This window comes from Ascaphus truei, chromosome 2 (genome assembly GCF_040206685.1).
Source record: "Ascaphus truei isolate aAscTru1 chromosome 2, aAscTru1.hap1, whole genome shotgun sequence".
Classification (NCBI taxonomy): domain Eukaryota; kingdom Metazoa; phylum Chordata; class Amphibia; order Anura; family Ascaphidae; genus Ascaphus; species Ascaphus truei.
Window position 1 is genome coordinate 234,725,837 of NC_134484.1, and position 20,183 is coordinate 234,746,019.

General features: G+C 40.5%; 1 protein-coding gene across 1 annotated transcript in view; it reads left to right on the plus strand.

Moving 5' to 3' along the window:
- Positions 1–20,183, plus strand: part of LOC142487170 (dynein axonemal heavy chain 5-like) — a 426,040-nt gene that overhangs the window by 157,642 nt on the left and 248,215 nt on the right. The window contains exons 36-42 of the mRNA XM_075585972.1: positions 759–912; positions 4,622–4,888; positions 6,672–6,800; positions 6,905–7,120; positions 7,871–8,017; positions 8,625–8,797; positions 9,962–10,140. Of these exons, the coding sequence (XP_075442087.1) occupies positions 759–912; positions 4,622–4,888; positions 6,672–6,800; positions 6,905–7,120; positions 7,871–8,017; positions 8,625–8,797; positions 9,962–10,140 (1,265 nt within the window). The remainder of the gene's footprint in view (positions 1–758; positions 913–4,621; positions 4,889–6,671; positions 6,801–6,904; positions 7,121–7,870; positions 8,018–8,624; positions 8,798–9,961; positions 10,141–20,183) is intronic.

Consider the following 20,183-nt stretch of genomic DNA (forward strand, 5'->3'; position numbering starts at 1 on the left):
TGGGCACTATATAAATAAAGATTTATCTATCTATCTGTCTTAGGCTGCGTCCCCGCTGGTGCTGACCGCGCTCATGCGTGAGAGCGGTGACGTCACCAACTCTCTAAGCATGAGCGCCGGGTGTCTTGTGTATTTCGCGAGCGGGAGAGGGGGGGGCATTGGGGGAATGTTGAGCGCGCTTCAAAGTCACATTTTTTTTGTCTCCTCAAGCCGCAAGCTTGGGAGAGCGTACGTGCCCGCGCCGTGTGAGCGGGGACGTCTACATAACAAGTACAAGAAGTAAAAGCAGCAAGCGCCAAGCGCACAGCATGCTCAGCGCCAGCGGGGACACAGCCTTATACTGGATAGCGCATACACAGAGCACATCCTGCTCCTATGCGCTTAGATACTGTACATACACTGGCAAATTGACCAATAGCAGAGTATCTTTCATTGTATACTTCCTCTTCTAGTTGCTTCGGAAGGTAATGGCTTTCTTATTGGCTAAGCATGGAAAGCACATTTTACATAAAGGAAAGGAGACTTTTAACAACATACTTCCATATAAAATGCAGTATACTATGAAAATATGAGTCCTGAAGAACACAAAACACACACAATTCTGAACAGGTCTTTTCTATGGGATTTGCATTCTTTAATATAGGATAGATTTCTGCCTTTATCGATTATATGCTATTTCATTGACTAATTTTTAACATACAAGATATATTTGACATCACATACCGTCTGTGTTTTAATACAGTTTTCATTTTTAATAGATACAATGCCCCATTTAAGCCAACCATTCAACAGTGGGTGCAAAAGCTGTCCAACACAACCGAAATCATTGAAAACTGGCTCACAGTACAGAACCTGTGGATATATCTGGAAGCTGTTTTTGTGGGTGGTGATATTGCAAAGCAACTACCTCAGGTTTGTACTCCTCCCCCTCCCCGCCCCCCCTAACATCTCAGACAAAAATGGTAAACAAATATTGTTTAAAAAAGAAAAGAGCATATGGTTTGAACCCCTGGAAATAACATTGTTACGTATGTTAGGTGTTGTGTTACTATTGGCTGCGCAGTGTTATTTTTTATCGGCTTTTAACAATTAACACATTATCCCTTCTAACATCGTTAGTGTCGGAGGCAGCTGTGTTGCCTTGCTGAACACAGTCATAGCCCCTTACGATACATATTTAATATTTGGTTGAGATATTAATATTGCCTTTGGAAGCATAGCACACAGTGATCTGAGCAATTATGTTTAATTGGTTTTGGATGTAGAAGTGTATTTTGAGGTGGCAGCTGTTGCAGCACTTGGCCTTACTACCAGTTGAAAGTAATAAGGATGCCTCCTCTGGGCTTCTGGGTATGCTGCTGGTCCCAAGCTTGCAATTTTCAGATGGTCTATCTACAGATCCTGATAAAAGGGTTGGCTTGCTGTATGTTATAGGCTGATGAGCAACACTGCCTCACCCCCTTTTTTAATTACTGATCTGCATTGCTCTACTCAAAATAGATTGTTTTTGTGTTTTGGCTTGTCCTATTTTTTCACCGTGGCGTCACATGGAGGTGTTTGAAATGGCATCCATAGAAATCAAATTAATGCCATATATCAATAACTCCTTAATCTTTGAGCATTTCGAATAGAAAAAAAACCCCATGGTAATCATGGGGGGATAAGAATGTACGTTGGTTGTGCAGTTGTATTAATGGTTTGCTCACAGAGTGTTGATAGATGGAAAGCTAATGGGTCTATGGACTGCAGGAAGGGGGGGATCAATAAGGAAAATGAGTGTTTGGTGGATACAAATTGAAAGATCTGTTGAAAAGACTATGGGGAGAGTGGAAAGATAACATTTACAAAAGCAATAGAAAATGCATTGTAGCTATGGCCACACAGGTCATCTCTCACAATCAATAGGGAGACCCCATGACGCCCGACTGCAAAATAAATGAATGTTTTGTCATCCCAGTACATGTCAGTGGTAAATGTGTTGTCCCTTAGTTCCATACAAAATCTCTGCAGCTCTGTGTGTACTTTTACATGTTGACATATATGATTATAGAGCTTACCTCCACTAGCATCTACTGATGCCTTAAACTAACCAGAAAGGTTTCCAAATAATGATGTGATCTCAGGGTATTGTTGATTAAGTATTTTATATCATAGTTAAAACAATAGAAAAAAAAGTAATTTACAAGTACATTAAAGAAGTGTAATTATGACACTGTAATGGCAAATGCAATTATAAATGTGATTTAGTAGAATTTTATTACATTAGCATCAAGGTGCAGCTGTTGGCTACAGAAATCCCCAAAGGTTGCTCTAAATTGTCATTTATCGTATTGACAATGAATAAAGCAAGAACAACGTAACTGTTAAGTTCACAGGAAAATGGCTGAGTGATTGTACAAACTGCATTAATGTTGTATTTATACAATTGCTTGGCTAATAATACAGTTATGAAGAAGGCCTAATGTGCGTAAGACCCCACGTTGTGCAGTAATATAAATTGCAATTTGTTCTCTATCAGCAAACATATGTTGATGCCAGAGCAGTAATTGCCATAAGACAAGTTTAATTGTGTCTGCTTTTTTAATTCTCAGCAAACACAAGGACAATTATTATATTCTCAATGTAACGGAGGAGAATCCAGAGGTCTCTCTCTAACCAGCCATGCTTTGTAGTCTGAACTTATTATTGCAAGGAATAGCTGAGGCTTTGACTAACAGGAATTTGGAAATAAATCATAGAATGCCCTTAGCGAAAACTATATATTTTCAGCATCTATGTTACAAACATTTTGCAGGCAAGATTTATATGCGTACTGTAGCTGAATGGAAGGAACGGTCTCCATTGGGACAAGACATAACCTTTACCATGCCATGAAATATTGTTATTCTTACTGGTAATAGATGAGTTGTGTGCATGAAGGCTGTCACTGAAAAATGGCCATGCATGTCAATGTGTTGCATGACCCCATTTGAATAGTCTAAAGAAAGAGGATGTGTTTGACTTTGACTTCGACTAAGTGATAAAATAAATATAACAAAAAGTAATATGTAAATAATAGATAACCAAACAAAGGCTCTTTTCTGTTTTTACATGTAGTTGTACATAATAATTGTATGCCCAAATTTCTGGGTTTAAAGTAAAGAACAATGTGTTGTAGGGGAGAGGGCTGGTGAATGTGTATGATCTATTGGCAACATGTAGATAGTATTGGTTGTAAATAAGAAGAGAGGTTGATACACATGGATAAAGTATTTGGGGCATATGCATCAAGGCAAAATTGGTGCAATTTTGGTGCCAAAAAATGCACCAAATGTATCAAAGTAAAAAATCGCATTGAAACCAACATGATATTTTTCTTTGTCCCAGAATTGCTCCACTTTTACCTTGATACATACAGTATGACTAAAGTCACCCCAAATGGTTGTTTGGTTATTTGTTGTTAGCATCTGCACATTTCATGTATATATGTTTTATATCTGACACTAGCCATAATACAAATAAATATTGCTGGTGCATCCATTGCCATATCCCATCTTTTCTAATATTTAAAGCATCAGTTGTGCTGCTTGAGTCTTTTTTGTTTTATTTGTTTTTTTTTCATTATTTGGATTGGTCTGTCTCTTCGTGGTGGACCACACATGTCCAGCAGCACAGAACATAACACTGGGCAGGCATTGTCTGTCAATGCCAAGAGACCTGTGGGCTGGACAATCAGTAACAGTAGAATATAGGTCATTGTTACTTGTTGGTTCACAGGAAGGAAGTTACAGACAACTTGAAATTGTACAAGAACCCTATTCATAGATCATCTTTATTATTATTTTTTTTTAATGGAGATGCCACTGCCATTGATGTCCTTTTCTGGCAGACCCTCTGACACCTAAAATATGTGGCAAAGAAAGTTACGTATATGTTAATTTCAGGACCTGCTGCGTATTGTCAGTATGCAGTATCCTAGGAAATAGCCTGTGCCCCCAAATAGAAACTATTTCCAATGGTAGACACTCTTGCTTATTGAAAGACTTAGATTGTAAGCTCTTTGGGACAGGGACTCCTTTTCCTAATGTTACTTTTATGTCTGAAACGCTTATTCCCATTATGTGTTATATTATTATGTCACTTGTATTACTGCTGTGAAGCGCTACTATATGTACATAGATGGCGCTATATAAAAAAAATATTTTCATACATACATCTCAAGTCATGCCAAGCAAAAGGCTTGAAGGATGTTACATTCAAGTAAGAATTATTATGTTGTTGTTTATTGTTATTCAAAGATCTAGGAATGGATTTAGTCCAGGCAAAGTGTACAGTACAGTTGTTTTAAGTTGTAATACCTTTTAGGGGATCAACAAGGGAGTTTTTCATAGATGAAATTATGGTGTAGAGATCACACTTTTCCAATAATGTAATCATGCTCCAATGAACCAATGTACACTTGAAGAAAAGACCTGTGAGGTTTTGAAAGTTTTATGCAATGTAATATCAATCGAAATGTTCATGATTGAAGTATTGGAAAAGTGGCCGTGACCTATGTGCTTTCACAAAGATTATATTTGTGGAGTAATACTTGGATTGGTGCAGTGTATGTTGACTATGTTGGTCATGTAACACATTTCAGGAAGCTAAGAGGTTCCAGAACATCGATAAATCTTGGCAGAAGATCATGCAGAGGGCACACGAGATACCCAATATAGTTCAGTGCTGTGTTGGAGATGAGACTTTGGCACAGTTGTTGCCACATTTGCTGGAACAGCTGGAGATGTGCCAGAAATCCCTTACTGGATACTTGGAGAAGAAACGTTTGGTATTTCCTCGGTTTTTCTTTGTCTCTGATCCAGCTCTGCTGGAAATACTCGGACAAGCCTCAGATTCACACACCATTCAGGTAAAAAGAAATTCCACATACAGTACAATAAATCAGAGAGAGTATAGCAGAATCTTACTACTAAGTTACAAGAGCCTACACAATACAGAAAATGTAGATGACACGCTAGCTAACATCATAGTACAAAAGTGGGTTTCCTGCAGTTCCTCATGAAGTCCCTTTGGTTTCCACAAAAATAATTCAGTAATGACAGATATTTAACATTTTGAGCCACCATAATTACAATCTTCTATATTTGATAATTTGACTATTTTTTAAATGAAATTATCTAAAAAAAAAAATTGTAATATGTGAATTATAGATGATGTGTAACAATGCAGCTTTGCAATAAAAAGGCATAATCTTTGTATGTATCATTCTTCTTTGAGAATATTTTGTGCACATAGGACAGGTACTGCAGGCTTGGGTTGCATCGAGTATAAGCAGGTGTTTTTAAGGGTACGTAGAACACTGAAGGCGTGACAAAGATCCCCTCTTAAGGGTACCTCTGTACTTAAAAGGCGAGAAACCAATGTAATGGGCTTCTAAATGAATTGTTCAGTTATTCAGCTTTTATCAGTAACATTTTTGGATAAATATTTAATTGTTAGAAGTCAGTATAGCATGAAAGCAAATGACACCACTCACTGGCAGTAATTACAGGTTAATGTAGATTGCAAAGCTATTATCAAGATTTATAGACACCCAGATAATTTGAATAGCTATTGACCATTTTATAAATGCAGCTAAAGAACGTACTGTACTGTACTGTAAGTCAAAACACTATTCTCATCCAAAAAGGTATACTATATGCATGCATCATGTGAATAAAACGAAATGACCAGGGCACATGGGCAGGAAAAAGAACTAGGTTTGTTCATATTGTATAAGTGGGATATCACTGGTACAACATGTTTCTGCTGGAACTGCTCCTGTCCCATTTTGCAAAACATTTGCATCATTATCATGTTTGAAGAAGCCATACCATAGAAATAAAAGGTAATACTCTGCAAATAGAATACCAAAGTTGTCCTTCCTAGATGCCATATAAGAACCATGCTCAACTGCCAAGCTGTAGAAGTTACAAACTCACTAAGTGGGTCAGTCTTTGCTAAGTTAAACCATCAACCTCCATAGCTCCCCAAAGTGAAAACCTCATGGTGTTTGCTGGACTTGCAAGAATCAAGAACCCTGGGTTTCCTAAATGTCTCTTTCAATTTCTACTTGATACAAAAATGTTATTTGGAACATGCGCTCACCTGTTTAGAAGACCCTTATTCTCCGTTGATGCTCAGGTCCCGCACCCCCCACTGGGTCCAGAAAAAATCCAAAAGTAGTGTGTTGGACCGGCACTTCAAAAATGCTAAACAAAATAAATGTATGCAAAATAGATTTGTTTCATCTAAATAAAAGATAAATACAAAATGCAGCATCATTAAAAAGCGTGAAATGGCACATAGATCCTACAACAAAATAGCATAGCAACGCTGGCATTTCAGGGCCCCTTTCTCAGGCTTAACCTACTATGGGGGGATTAAATACTCTTTGGCTACTCAAGTTTAATGACTTCACTGTGTGTCTTTGATATACAGTACAGTCCAGTAACCTGATATTCCCAGTCACCAACAAAAGGCTATTTAGAGAGCCTCCTTTTTATACCTGTCTAGAGAAGCAAAGAGACAGTAGTGGAGTTTACCAACTTAATTGTTGGGATGTTCAAATGAGGCTGAATTCTCATGCTGCTATCTTTGACAAAGATTGTACTGTATTTATTTTTTCACTTCTTTTTGTTTGCTGTTTTCAGGCACATCTCTTAAGTTTGTTTGACAATGTTAACAGAGTGGGCTTCCACGAAAAGAACTACGACCAGATTTTATATTTTGAATCTCAAGAAGGGGAAAAAGTGAACCTGATTGAGCCCGTCAATGCTCAGGTAACACAACATGGTTGTGCATTTAAATATGTGTTTTTATTTCAATATAGATAACATAAGGATTTAAGGAACCTTGGAATTAAACACCTGTCTTCTAATCTAAGGGAAATGTGGAGGCGTGGTTAGGACTCCTGCTGGACGGGGTAAAGAAGACTCTGCATACGATAATCAAACAGGCATCGATCGCCATTAGTGACTCCGGATTCAAGCTCTATGATTTTCAGGCCATGTACCCAGCGCAGATCGGTCTGCTGGGGATTCAGATGATCTGGACTAGAGATGCAGAAGAAGCTCTAAATATTGCCAAGACAGACAAAAAAGTAACATCTATTAATACATACTAAGTGTTTAGCAATCAACAACACATTTTTGTTTGACATATTACCTATATTTTAGAATTGTAACACTAATCACTGGTTTCACTAGAAATCATGCCATTCAATAGCTTTTATTTATCAAGAGGTGGTACAAACATACCTACAATTGCAGAAAAGCTTTGGACAAATTCACTTAACAGTCAACAAGAATATATGATGTGGAAACAGCACTGGATTCTTTCCACTGATAGGTGCAATCCTTTAATTTGCCAGTAATTTGCTACTGACAGAAGCAGCATGTCTTGTACAGTATATTCCATGTGTTTGTTCTAAATATGGTGTGAAGCTGCTTCCCAGTGATGGAGAAGATTTCAAGTCCATTCAAACTAATAGGACTATAATCTTCACCAGCACAGGGAAGTTGTTGTCACAGTATATTGAATAGTGGCATGAGCTCTATGCATAGTCCTGGTAGGCATGACCCATTGTCCATTATTATACCAATACATACCTTTTCCATGCTCTATACAACAAAAAGATTTGTAAGTATGTGACCTAGATTTGGCCGATTAACCCTTTCAAAACATTAGGAGCAATGCCATTTATTATTTGCTTCGTAGCCAACTAAGTAAAACGTTTTCTTACCATCAGTTAATGAGGAGGTATGGGAATGAATTGGAGCGGTTCTTCTGTAATTAGTGGCTTTGCTTATCAGTCCATGAACTTACATTTGTCGCTGTGCTCTTGATAAAGGTCATGCAAGCAACAAACCAGAAATTCCTCGATCTGCTGAATGATCTGATTGATATGACAACCAGTGATCTAACAAAGATGGAACGGACCAAGTACGAGACTCTGATCACCATTCACGTTCACCAGAAGGATATCTTTGATGACCTGGTAGGACATATTATTCAATACATGGAAGCAAACATTTTTTACAAACTGCCTTATCGCTTAACTAAGCTATTATCCACCACAGACAACCAGTCCCTGAGCTGCCATCATCGCACCCCCAGTATATTCACAGATGATTGGCCTGCCTTTGGACAGCTGCTTGGAGCTGTACCCTTTGTAGATGTGTTTACGAACACCTCGTATGAATGTGGGGTTTGAGCCAGCAAACTTTGCAGGAAAGAGAAAATATTAACTAATAGATCTGTTGCTATCTTTTCCTAAACTTAGAGGCAAATGCTTTTCTTGTTCAGTGCTACTTCATAAACATTGCTACATTTTATGAATTAGGATTATTTGCCAGACTTGCTGCAGTTACAAAACATGAGACCATTTTTCTTTCAATTTTTTCTATTTGAGACGTCTTTGAGCAGTAAAGCGTAGGTTAGTTTCTTCTCGTTCTTGCGCTCTTTAGTATTTTCATTGGATTATTTATTTTGATATTTGTTAACCAAATCAGTGGAATGGTACAGACTGTAAACAGCCTTCTCTTCTCTCAAGAAATGGTCCAGTTACTTATAAGTCTCACAATCAATATTTTTTTTCTTCTTAGGTCCGCATGAATATTAAATCTTCTTTGGATTTCGAATGGCAAAAGCAGTCCAGATTTTACTTCATTGAAGACATAGATAAATGCATCATCCAAATCACAGACGTGGAGTTCAGCTATTGCAATGAATATTTGGGTTGCACTGACAGGCTGGTTATAACCCCACTCACCGATAGGTATGTGCCCTAACCGTTTCAGAGAGTAACAAGTGTGTGTGCTCTGAGGCACCAATAAGAATATATATATATACACACACACACACACACACACACACACACACACACACACACACACACACACACACACACACACACACACACACACACACACACACACACACACACAAACACACACATACTGTACATACTGTACACATACATACTGTACATACTGTACACATACATACATACATACATACAGAGTCTGCATTTGTTTTAAGTCAGTGCTGCAGTTGGAATTACAGTAAGGCTCATGGTGCAGCTGTTCTCAGGAGAGATGCTGGAAGCCTACATTGATTTATGCGTTGACATCAGTGGGAAGCACACTCTGCAGGGTTCCATTGTCATGCCATTGCACTTATAATAAAATCTATACCGACAACTTTGTTCAAGTTGTTATTATTATTATCTTTACTATAGCTCCCTTTCACATATCTGCTCTTTGTAAATACCTTTGTCAATGCAGTTTTCTTTATAAGATAGACAAGTCTTAGAAAGGCATTCTGCTTCCTTGGTTCTCTATCATGTCTGCCCTCTTGTTCCATGTAATCGGTTTATAGTAGTATGAAGTAAAAACAAAGATAAAAAAGAAAAAACTTGTGAATATGTATTAGGATGCTCCATAAGCGAGTCCCCAAATCAATGGAGTAGTTGATACAAACCACAATGATACTTTCACGCAGCATGAAATTGATTCTTATAAACATCCTAAAGGACCTTTGCATTTTAAAATGTTTTTTAATTTCCTTCTTGGTGGGAAGCTGGTGATGTCCAGTGATGAACAGCATTAATTTCAGCTTTGGGGACCCCTGCTTCCTGAGATACTTACAGGGAAGGTGATGTTGGTATCTCACTGCTTTTTAAAGGTTCTGCACCGTGGGCCAATAGGAAGACTAAAGTTAAGGGATGATGTGGTGGCTTCTTATTGGCCGCGGGACCTTTAAACAGACATTTTCTGTGCCAGTCAGGGCTGCCCTTCTGGTGCAAGTAACTCGGGAAGCAGGGGTTCCCTTAACCTGAAATCAATGGGGTTCAGCTCTGGGGACCCACTGCCTTCCATCTAGTGAAACAAACAAGAGAGAGCCAATTTAATATCATAATTTCCATTTGTGACCCTCACAGATGTTATATCACTCTGTCTCAAGCTCTGGGAATGAGCATGGGGGGAGCTCCAGCAGGGCCTGCCGGAACAGGGAAAACAGAAACTACCAAGGACATGGGCAAATGTCTTGGGAAGTACGTAGTGGTCTTTAACTGCTCTGACCAGATGGACTACAGAGGACTGGGCCGCATATACAAAGGTATGATATGGCCATGCAACTGTGCTGGCAAAGCTAATTTCATCATGAGCCTTTTATTACTGGATGCATTGCTCTACTGTGCATGAAATCTAACATATGAACAGCTGAGAAGCCTTACATAATGCACAGGTGTTTCCACTCATGGGTCCGGATACCAGGGTTCAGATAGAATTGTAAGGTTTGCTCCATGTCTTTGCCATAGCTTTTATTCCCCCGAAAAGTTCTGTAAACACAAATACACCAGAATTATACTATATTATAAAGAACTCCCGTGCTGAATGCAACATCCTTTGCTTACATGATGAGAAACTTGAGATAAAAAAAGTGTGTGCTGAGCACGCGCATTGTAAGTGAAACGTCTTTGTGTATTGTCACAGAAATTGTATTTGCGAGGGTGATGTTTTGAATTCAATGGTTGAGATTTCAGAGTATAATTTTTTTTTTGTGTTGAAGTTTCCATACTATCACATTGAATACATGGTATAATTGAGTTATGATAACTAAAGTAAGATACATATATTTTAGATTGTAAAGTAGCTATATGCCGTTACTCTCAGAAGTCTTTAATTCAAATTATAGGCTAAAGCAGTAAAATTCCGGGCATTACTGAAATCCCTGCTCTCTGATTGGTCAGAATTCCGGGCATTATTCATTCAGTAATGCCCGGAATTTTTGACAACTTGCCAACTCACCTCAAAGCAGAGATGCAGGGGCTCGCGCTGAGAAAAAAACCCAGCAAGTTTAAATCTTAACTGCAGCACCTCAGCTCCTCTCCTCTCTGATCACACTGAACACGCAGCTCAAGCAGCTTCCCTCCCCTCTCTCACACAGCTCCTGCTGTGCCCCAACTGGTAACTTTGTTGCTTGCAACAAAGTAATATTTCTCACCACATCTATTGCCTATGCTACTCTAAGGTAATTTGTATTTCTTTTTATTTAGTTATAGTTAATATCACAGTCCCCCCACTTCTCTCCCACACCCCTTTTCTCCCCTCACCTCTCCCCCCACACCTCTCCCCCTCCATTCCCCCCTCACCTCTCTCTTTTCTCCCCTCACCCCTCCCCCCCACACTTCTCTCTTTCCCCCCTCACCTCCCTCTTTCCCCCCTCACCTCCCTCTTTCCCCCCCTCACCTCCCTCTTTCCCCCCCTCACCTCCCTCTTTCCCCCCCTCACCTCCCTCTTTCCCCCCCTCACCTCCCTCTTCCCCCCCTCACCTCCCTCTTCCCCCCTCACCTCCCTCTCCCCCCCCTCACCTCACTCTACCCCCCCTCACCTCACTCTCCCACACCTCACCTCACTCTTCCCCCCCGCACCTCCCTCTCCCCCCCCTCACCTCACTCTTCCCCCCTCCACCTCCCTCTTCCCCCCTTAACCTCCCTCTTCCCCCCTCCTTCACCTCTCTCTTCCCCACCCTCAGCCCTCTCTTCCCCCCCTCACCTCTCCCTTCCCCCCCTCACCTCCCTCTTCCCCCCTTCTCACCTCCCTCTTCCCCCCCTTCTCACCTCCCTCTTCCCCCCCTTCTCACCTCCCTCTTCCCCCCTTCTCACCTCCCTCTTCCTGCTCTCTGATTGGTCAGAATTCCGGGCATTATTCATTCAGTAATGCCCGGAATTTTTGACAACTTGCCAACTCACCTCAAAGCAGAGATGCAGGGGCTCCCGCTGAGAAAAAAAACGGCAAGTTTAAATCTTAACTGCAGCACCTCAGCTCCTCTCCTCTCCGATCACACTGAACACGCAGCACAAGCAGCTTCTCTCCCCTCTCTCTCACTGCTGCTAGAGCTGTCAGAAGCTGCTGTGTCCCAACTGGTAACTTTGTTGCTTGCAACAAAGTAATATTTCTCACCACATCTATTGCCTATGCTACTGTAAGGTAATTTGTATTTCTTTTTATTTAGTTATAGTTCATATCACAGTCCCCCCACTTCTCTCCCACACCCCCCCTCCACCCACCTCTCCCCCTCCATTCCCCCCAATTCTCCCCCTCACCCCTTTTCTCCCCTCACCTCTCTCTTTTCTCCCCTCACCTCTCCCCCCCACAGCTCTCTCTCTCCCACCTCACCTCTCTCTCTCCCCCCTCACCTATCTCCCTCCTCACCTATCTCCCTCCTCACCTATCTCCCCCCTCACCCCTCTCCCCCCTCTCCCCCTCACCTCTCTCTTCCCCCTCCTCACCTCTCTCTTCCCCCCATATCTTCCACTTCCCCCCCTCACCTCTCTTCCCACGCCCCACCTCCCTCTTACCCTCCTCACCTCCCTCTTCCCCCCTCACCTCCCTCTTCCTCCCCCTCACCTCCCTTTTTCCCCCCTCACCACTCTCTTCCCCCCCTCACCTCCCTCTTCCCCCCCTCACCTCCCTCTTCCTCCCCCTCACCTCCCTCTTCCTCCCCCTCACCTCCCTCTTGCTCCCCTTCACCACCCTCTTACCCCTCACCTCCCTCTTACCCCTCACCTCTCTCCCCACCCACCACCACTTCTCTCTTCCCCCCTCCTTCACTTCTCTCTTTCCCCCCCTCGCCTCTCTCTTTCCCTTCCCCCTTCACCTCTCTCCCCCCTACACCTCTCTTCCCCCCTAAACCTCTCTCTCTCCCACCCCTCAGCCCTCTCCTCTTCTACTTTACTACTTTTTCCTACACAGGTATATACACTGATAAAAATCAATGACTACAAAAATGTATCTTTTTTTATGAAAAATTAAAAATTTAAAAAAGCCTACATTTAGCCTATAATAGTAATAATCCCCTCAGAACAGGGCATTACTGGCCAATAATGATCTGTTCTTTGGGGATTATTACTTAAGTAAATGATGAAAATCAAAACACAATGTCAGTGACAAAACCCAAAGAAGTTTGAGTTACAATGTGTGTTCTCGGCACACACCTCCTCTTTTTGTTTTATGATCATTACAGTTACTATATTATATAAATGTATATACATTTCATGTTTTATATGTTTACACACCTTGCATGTTTTGCATGTCTGTCTTATCTATTATAAATGGTATATTTGTAAATGTTTTGCTATTTGCACTTCCATATTTGTACTCACTTTGAATTCCTCTAGTAACAGTGGTGTGTGTGTGTGTCCCCTCTTCAGTGCATGTGTGTGTTTGTCCTCTTCAGTGTGTGTGTCTTGTGTGTATGTGTCTTCAGTGTGTTTGTGTGTGTCCTCTTCAGTGTGTGTGTGTGTGTGTGTGTGTCCACTTCAGTGTGTGTGTGTGTGTCCTCTTCAGTGTGTGTGTGTCCTCTTCAGTGTGTGTGTGTATATATGTGTCCTCTTCAGTGTGTGTGGGTCTGTGTGTCCTCTTCAGTGTGTGTGTGTGTCTTTTGTGTGTGTGTGTCCTCTTCAGTGTGTGTGTGGCCTCTTCAGAGTGTCTGTGTGTCCTCTTCAGTGTGTCTGTGTGTGTGTCTCCCTGGCCTCTTCAGTGTGTGTTTTTCCTCTACAGCGCATGCGCAGAGTACGACGGCTGCTTCTGCGCATACACAGAGAACAACGGCTGCTTCTGTTACTGCGCATGCGGAGGTGAAGGGTGGTATTACACATGCGTGGTGGACAATAACGGCTTCTGCACATGCATGGTGCGGCCTGCAACCTCCATGCGCTTGCCTTGCCTACAACCTCTATGCGGCCTGGAACTTTGAGGTTCGTGTGGGTGCGCGCCCATCTGTAGCGTGACGCCCCTTGACTGACCGGGCCCGGGATAGTATTTCTGTCCGTCTGCCCTGTCCTCATTGCAGAAGGAAAAGGAGGAAGATGAGCTTCCCAGGGCTGGAAAAGGCCTCAGCTGAATTTCTATAGCATAATATGCAGGAAACATAACGGTGGAATACTCAACCAGCTGCTGCATTGCTATTTACAAATTGTTCAGAAAACCTGTTCTAATGTTCATATTCACTTGAGTGTTAAATATAACCAATATGTACTCCATTATTTGAGCAACTACTGATTACTAGTAATTTACGAAATTCATTTTCACGCTGGCTTCTTGGGTAGACCCATTCCACGTTTGCCATGAAACATTTGTTTGTAGCTTTCACCTAACTGCCTCACAGTACATGTTAATAACCAAAAGAAGAGTCCAACCCACATCCAAATGAAGACATTGGAAGACAACTGGGGTTAGTGACTCTTCGGGGAGTTTAATTTTATATCGAGAAGAGCTTTTGGAAACATTTGAAGACTAAGATTTACTCTTCAGTTTAGATAGTTAATTTAAGTTCACTTAAGAATGAAATGAAGGTGGACATTAGGTAGTGCTTTGAAATAAGAAGCTCCATCTGCAATTAATATATACTTAATTGAGATAAATTTATGATGTAAATCAGGGGTCTCAAACTCAGTCCACAAGGGCCATCAATAGGGCAGGTTTTATGGAAATCCCTGCTTCAGCACTGGAGGCTCAATCAGTGGCTCAGTCTTCGATTGAGCCGCCTGTCCTGAAGCAGGGATAGCCATAAAAGCTGCTCTGTTGGTGACCCTTGAGGACTGAGTTTGAGACCCCTGATGTAAATGATATCAACTCTTGCTCTCTTCATGAAAAGTCCAATTTCTACCAGCAGGTGGCAATGCAGAACAAGCCAATCTTGTTACTGGTATCTATGAAGCACTACTAGCTATATAATTAAAATTAAACAAATGTTGAACTTGAACAAACTACAGTAGTTAGATTTTTCTATTTTTGTTATGTAGGGCACTTGAAATACCAAAGACCAAATTATAGACTATTCTATGCACCGTTGAATGCAGAATGGGAGACATATTGTGCCATATCTACAATGCAGTGCTGTAAACTGTATTCTGGACCTCAAAGATGTCTTATGGAGTAGCACTGCTTACTAAATATTGTCTATAATAGAAGATAAATGTATATCTTGTCAGGATCTGTCACGTAAGGCACCCTGCGAGCACGCAACCTGCATACGGGACAAGGGTTAATACTCACCCTCAAATGGACAATATCTCCCCTAAAGGACAATGATTAATACATAACCTGCAAGCTGCCCCACTCTTCACCTTCGTAAAGGTCCCTCAAAGGAGTTATATCTCTCCTAAATCCGTCCCCATATACAGTACCACCGTCACAAACAGCCCACAAGTGAGCATGTGACTTAGATATGCAACCAGGATTAATACACACGGTTACTCTAGCCAACTCACCTTTCACCTGTGCAAGGTACCTTCAGTGAGTTAATATTAACCCCTTACTCAATTGCAATCATATGTATACGCTTCCACCAACTGGGGTATGCAAATAAGAGATTTCAAATTTATATTTGCGAGGGCCCCAGATCGCTGTTTATTATAGAAAACTATGCACTTTAACACACAAAAATCAGTTGTAGCAAAATGTGTCCGAAAACATAAATACTCCCCCCAGAGCGTGCAACAGTTCATTCAGAACCCAAAGCATTACTTATTAAATGTTTTAATATATACTGTATATAAATACAGTGCTTACGTTACATAAAAAAAGATTACAAGAAACATACAAGTACAATTAAATGCAGAACAGCTTCTTAAATGAAAAGGTTAAAACATAAAAGAAAACCTACTATACATTACTAAAGGCCATAGATTTTCCCCAGCGAGGCCACTGGTTTAGAATATGAGATCTAACGTATTTGGTCTGAAATACCCCTCTGTTAAAATCTGATCTTCATAATCTGTGCTCAGATTTAAATATTCTTTCTTCCCATGTAAACCACATAAACCCACCCCCTGTCATAAATCAGCTGTGAGATTGACAGTTTTACGACAGAGCAAAAAAAAAAAACAATGTTCAAATCTTGTCTCAATATCTAAATGTACTCATAACTTTCCTTAACTAACATTTACACACGTGAGCCACATCAATACATCCAGGCCCTCAATGCGGATGCAGCAAGACTAAATATGACCACCTTAATCCTAAATTTAAGTTACAAATTAATATCTGTCCCTTATTATCTCTTAAACATACAATGCGTGATATCAGAACATGCCTCTCGGTCACAGGGTTACAGATTTGTTACTTTTATTATGCAGAGGAGATGATGTCATAGGATTTTCTCATTTTTAATAAAATCACTCTTCATTTGATACCTTCTGTAGCCACGCCCCTGGCCATCCATAAACCCCCTGCCGAGAAATGCTTTGAAGCACAGCTGTAAAAGAATTATGTTTAGAACAGTTGTCACATGGGCCATATTTTATTCCCATTCCTTATCTGGACACTATCAGCAGCATGCAACCCATCTAGCCCTTTTAAGTGAGCCATACAGGATAACCTGCAAGTTAAGTTCTGTTTGAAACCAAGCACCCACCTGGACTTATATAAACCCAATATATACTGTATTTTTAACTTCAAACTGTAGCTCATTAACCACTTAAGTACCAAAGGGATTAAAATACATAATACCACATGACATTATCATGACAGTGACAAAACCACAGATTAAAAAATGTTCAGCAGTAAATGTATTTAATTTAGATATTCTAAGATCGATTCAATTAAATGCACTTTTCGTTTTATGTCTAAGCCAGGGGTGCTCAACTCCAGTCCTCACGCACCCCCACCCCCCCCAACAGTTCAGGGTTGCAGGATATCCCTGCCTCTGATTGAACTACCTGTGCTGAAGCTGGGATAGCCCGAAAACCTGACCTGTTGAGGGGGAATTGAAGACGGGAGTAGAGCACCCACCCCTGTTCTAAGCTATACCTCTTCATATATCATTTGCTGTTGTCTTACTCCTAATGCCTGTAAAACGCATCCCAATGTGCTGTTACACCTCTGCTCAGACATACTGTATGGCATGCTAATACTGTTTCTGATTGGCTCCCACTACACTCTCGGGGTTGCTTTTAAGCTCTTCAGAGATTGTACACTCCTGTTGCAGGGCTGAATTTTAAATGCGCACTATAGTGAAACCACAAAATATTACTGTATAAGTAATTGTAATAACAATAAATAATGCAGCGGTCTGTGTCCTGGTAAAATATTGAGCAAAAATTTTGTAGTGTATTTTTGGAGAATTTCTCCTTGAGAAAAGCTGTCCATATATTTGAAATGGACAACAAACTGCACAGTTGAATAATTATAACATCTAATTCTGGTGTCACTAAATTTGTCATAAACTATGTATTCAGTTGTATCAGCCTAAGTGTTTCCCAACCATAATGCGTACTGAGACTGAACTCCTTTTCTGAGAATTGTGTTGATTGCCCCTTCATTACTGCAAGGGTTAAAAGCACGCAGCTGCTTGCTAATTGGACTTGATGCATTCTGAATTCTAATGCAAGTGTAGTGCTCCTGGAATAAACTCTTGAAAAGCTTAAGTGGAGCACTGCATGTAAAAGCATTTCCTTTTTACAAGAGCAGCACAAGTCAGCTGTACAAGGTCATGCAATCAGAAAATACTCCTTAAAGAGAAGCCTGTGCAAATAATATCTTTGATTGTATTCTATCAAATATCCCTGGTGTACCTTCTTTGGGAATAGCAGGATTGCTAAATGTTTTGGGGATAAGATTCCTCCAACAGCATCCTGTGTTAACTTTGCAGTGAAAACCATGTGTGTATGTATATCTTTATATATATTTATTTATTTATTTATAAAATATTTTACCAGGAAGAAATACATTGAGAGTTACCTCTCGTTTTCAAGTATGTCCTGGGCACAGAGTTAAGACAAATAATACATGGTTACAAATACAGTTATATAAGTGAACAGGGTATACATTATATACAAGATATTGCATGAACAGTTAAAGATAATATATATTATGGGCGTATGAAACAGTTACAGACCAGATTAAAATGTGCGATAGCCTTAGATTTGAAAGAACTTAAACTGGTGGTGGATGTGAGAGTCTCTGGTAGGTTGTTCCAGTTTTGGGGTGCACGGTAAGAGAAGGAGGAACGTCCGGATACGTTGTTGAGCCTTGGGACCATGAACAGTCTTAATGTACATAGCTCTTCACAGCAGTAATACACGTGACAATCATATAAATAACAAATAATACAAATACCACATAAAGGTAAGAAGCGCTTCAGACATAAAAGTTACATTTAGGAAAAGGAGTCTCTGCCCCAAAGAGCTCACAATCTAATTGATAAGTAGGAGGAACGTAGAGAGACAGTAGGAAGGTGTTCAGGTAAGTGTGTCTGCCATGGGCCAAGGTTTATGTATGAGGTGTAACGTATCACCCACGGAGCTAGTCATATGCAGAAGAGACATAATTCAGCTCTCTGGCATTGAAAAGGTACACTGCCATATACACACAATTTGTGTTACATTCAAATGTCTTGCTCTAAATAATCACAATTTAACGTAGAGTAATTTCTATTTTTCTTCTTATTGGTTAATTAAAGGAAGTATGGGAAGATAAGAATATTTTTTGGGGGAAAGCATTGCCTTTGTTTGCAATGTTTGTATTTAAAACGTAAAACCTATAATATGTGCAATAAAAGAATACTTGCAGTGTATTCTTGATGTCATTTTACTTTCAGTCAATTTGTCTTATTATAATGCCACTGAAATACATCTTTAAGTTGACTCAGGACCTAAGTGTTTTCCCCATTAAAATTCGGTGCCCACGACATACTTGAAAACGAGAGGTAACTCTCAATGTATTACTTCCTGGTAAAACATTTTATAAATAAATAGTGCCAATCCAGGCATGATTGCATGGAAACTCCCATTGACTTTAATGGGAGCATCCTTGTGATAGTGTCCCAAGTAACACATTCACAGTTTAATGAATAACCCTCTAAGAGTTCCAACCTGATCCACACACACTCTGGTTCTTCTGCAACACGCTGTACTGGAGGAGATATTAGGCTATTTCATTCAAATGTAACTGGACTGTTCTCCAGCACTGGGAAGCAGCGTCACAGCATATTGAAAAGGGACCTGGATCTTAAGCAGAACACTTAACCACCCTCAGCCTCCCAAGAACTCCCGGGAAATTTACATGTGCCGTCTATATCTCAATGTATATACCATTGTGAAATATCTGGGGGAAAATAACGTGCAACATTGCTTCTTATTTTCCTTGTGCAGGGAGTACGAGAGATCAGGGATGTTGCTGGGAGAGTGGCAGATTATGTTTTGTTATCAGATATTCGACCTGTAAGAAAGGATAGAGATTTGAAGTGGAAATTTTCTGTTTGCGACTTAACCGCTGTAGAAACATGCTGTGCTTCCATAAATGAGACACTATAAATTAGAAGACTGCTTCCCAGTTTTATTTTAATCCTCAATTCTAGGCACTTATTAAGATTCAATTGTGGTTATTCGTTTAATTGCAATAGTACCAATGTAAACTACCCCATGTAAGCTCACAATAAATGTGTTATGGAATGAAACCCAAAGCCTGTGAAACAATAAACAAGGCGGTGTAATCTTTACGTGGTGTCGTTATGCACTAGAAGACCAATTCATTTGTTGTTCATCCCCATACCAGAAACACCTTGGGCTCCCTGCACTTAAATGTAGTCATTAGTGGATTATACTGTACCAACGGTTTATTACTTTACAGGCTTCATTTCTCACAATTTTTCTTGATTTTATAGAATAATAGTTTTTGTGTGTGGTGGTTTCTATTTGTAGTTAATACAACTTATGAAGACATCTTCCCGGTGCTGAAGAATAGTTCAGCTTTATATAAATGAGTGGTTTCCAAAATCATCACTAGCATGAGGATGACAGGTGCACAGCACATTGAATACTATCAACAGTTCAGTGGCATGGCTTTAAGGCCAACAACAGATTTCCTGGGGCCCAGGACTAGAGCTTCACCTGGGCCCCCTCCCCCCGTGTTCTCTCTCCCCTCTGTCTAATTCATCCCTTCACTCAGTCTCCTCCCTCCTTTTCTTACCCCCAGGGCCGTCTTAACAGCATTATAGGCCCCCGGGCAAAGTAGTGCACTGGGCCCTGCCTACACAACCACTCACGGGAATAAAAATTAAAATTATCGATAAAATAAACTTATATTTATTGGTACCTCCAACAAAACCGTTAATTGCCTCCCGCGAATCCGTTACAATATTCTGCTTCCATAACA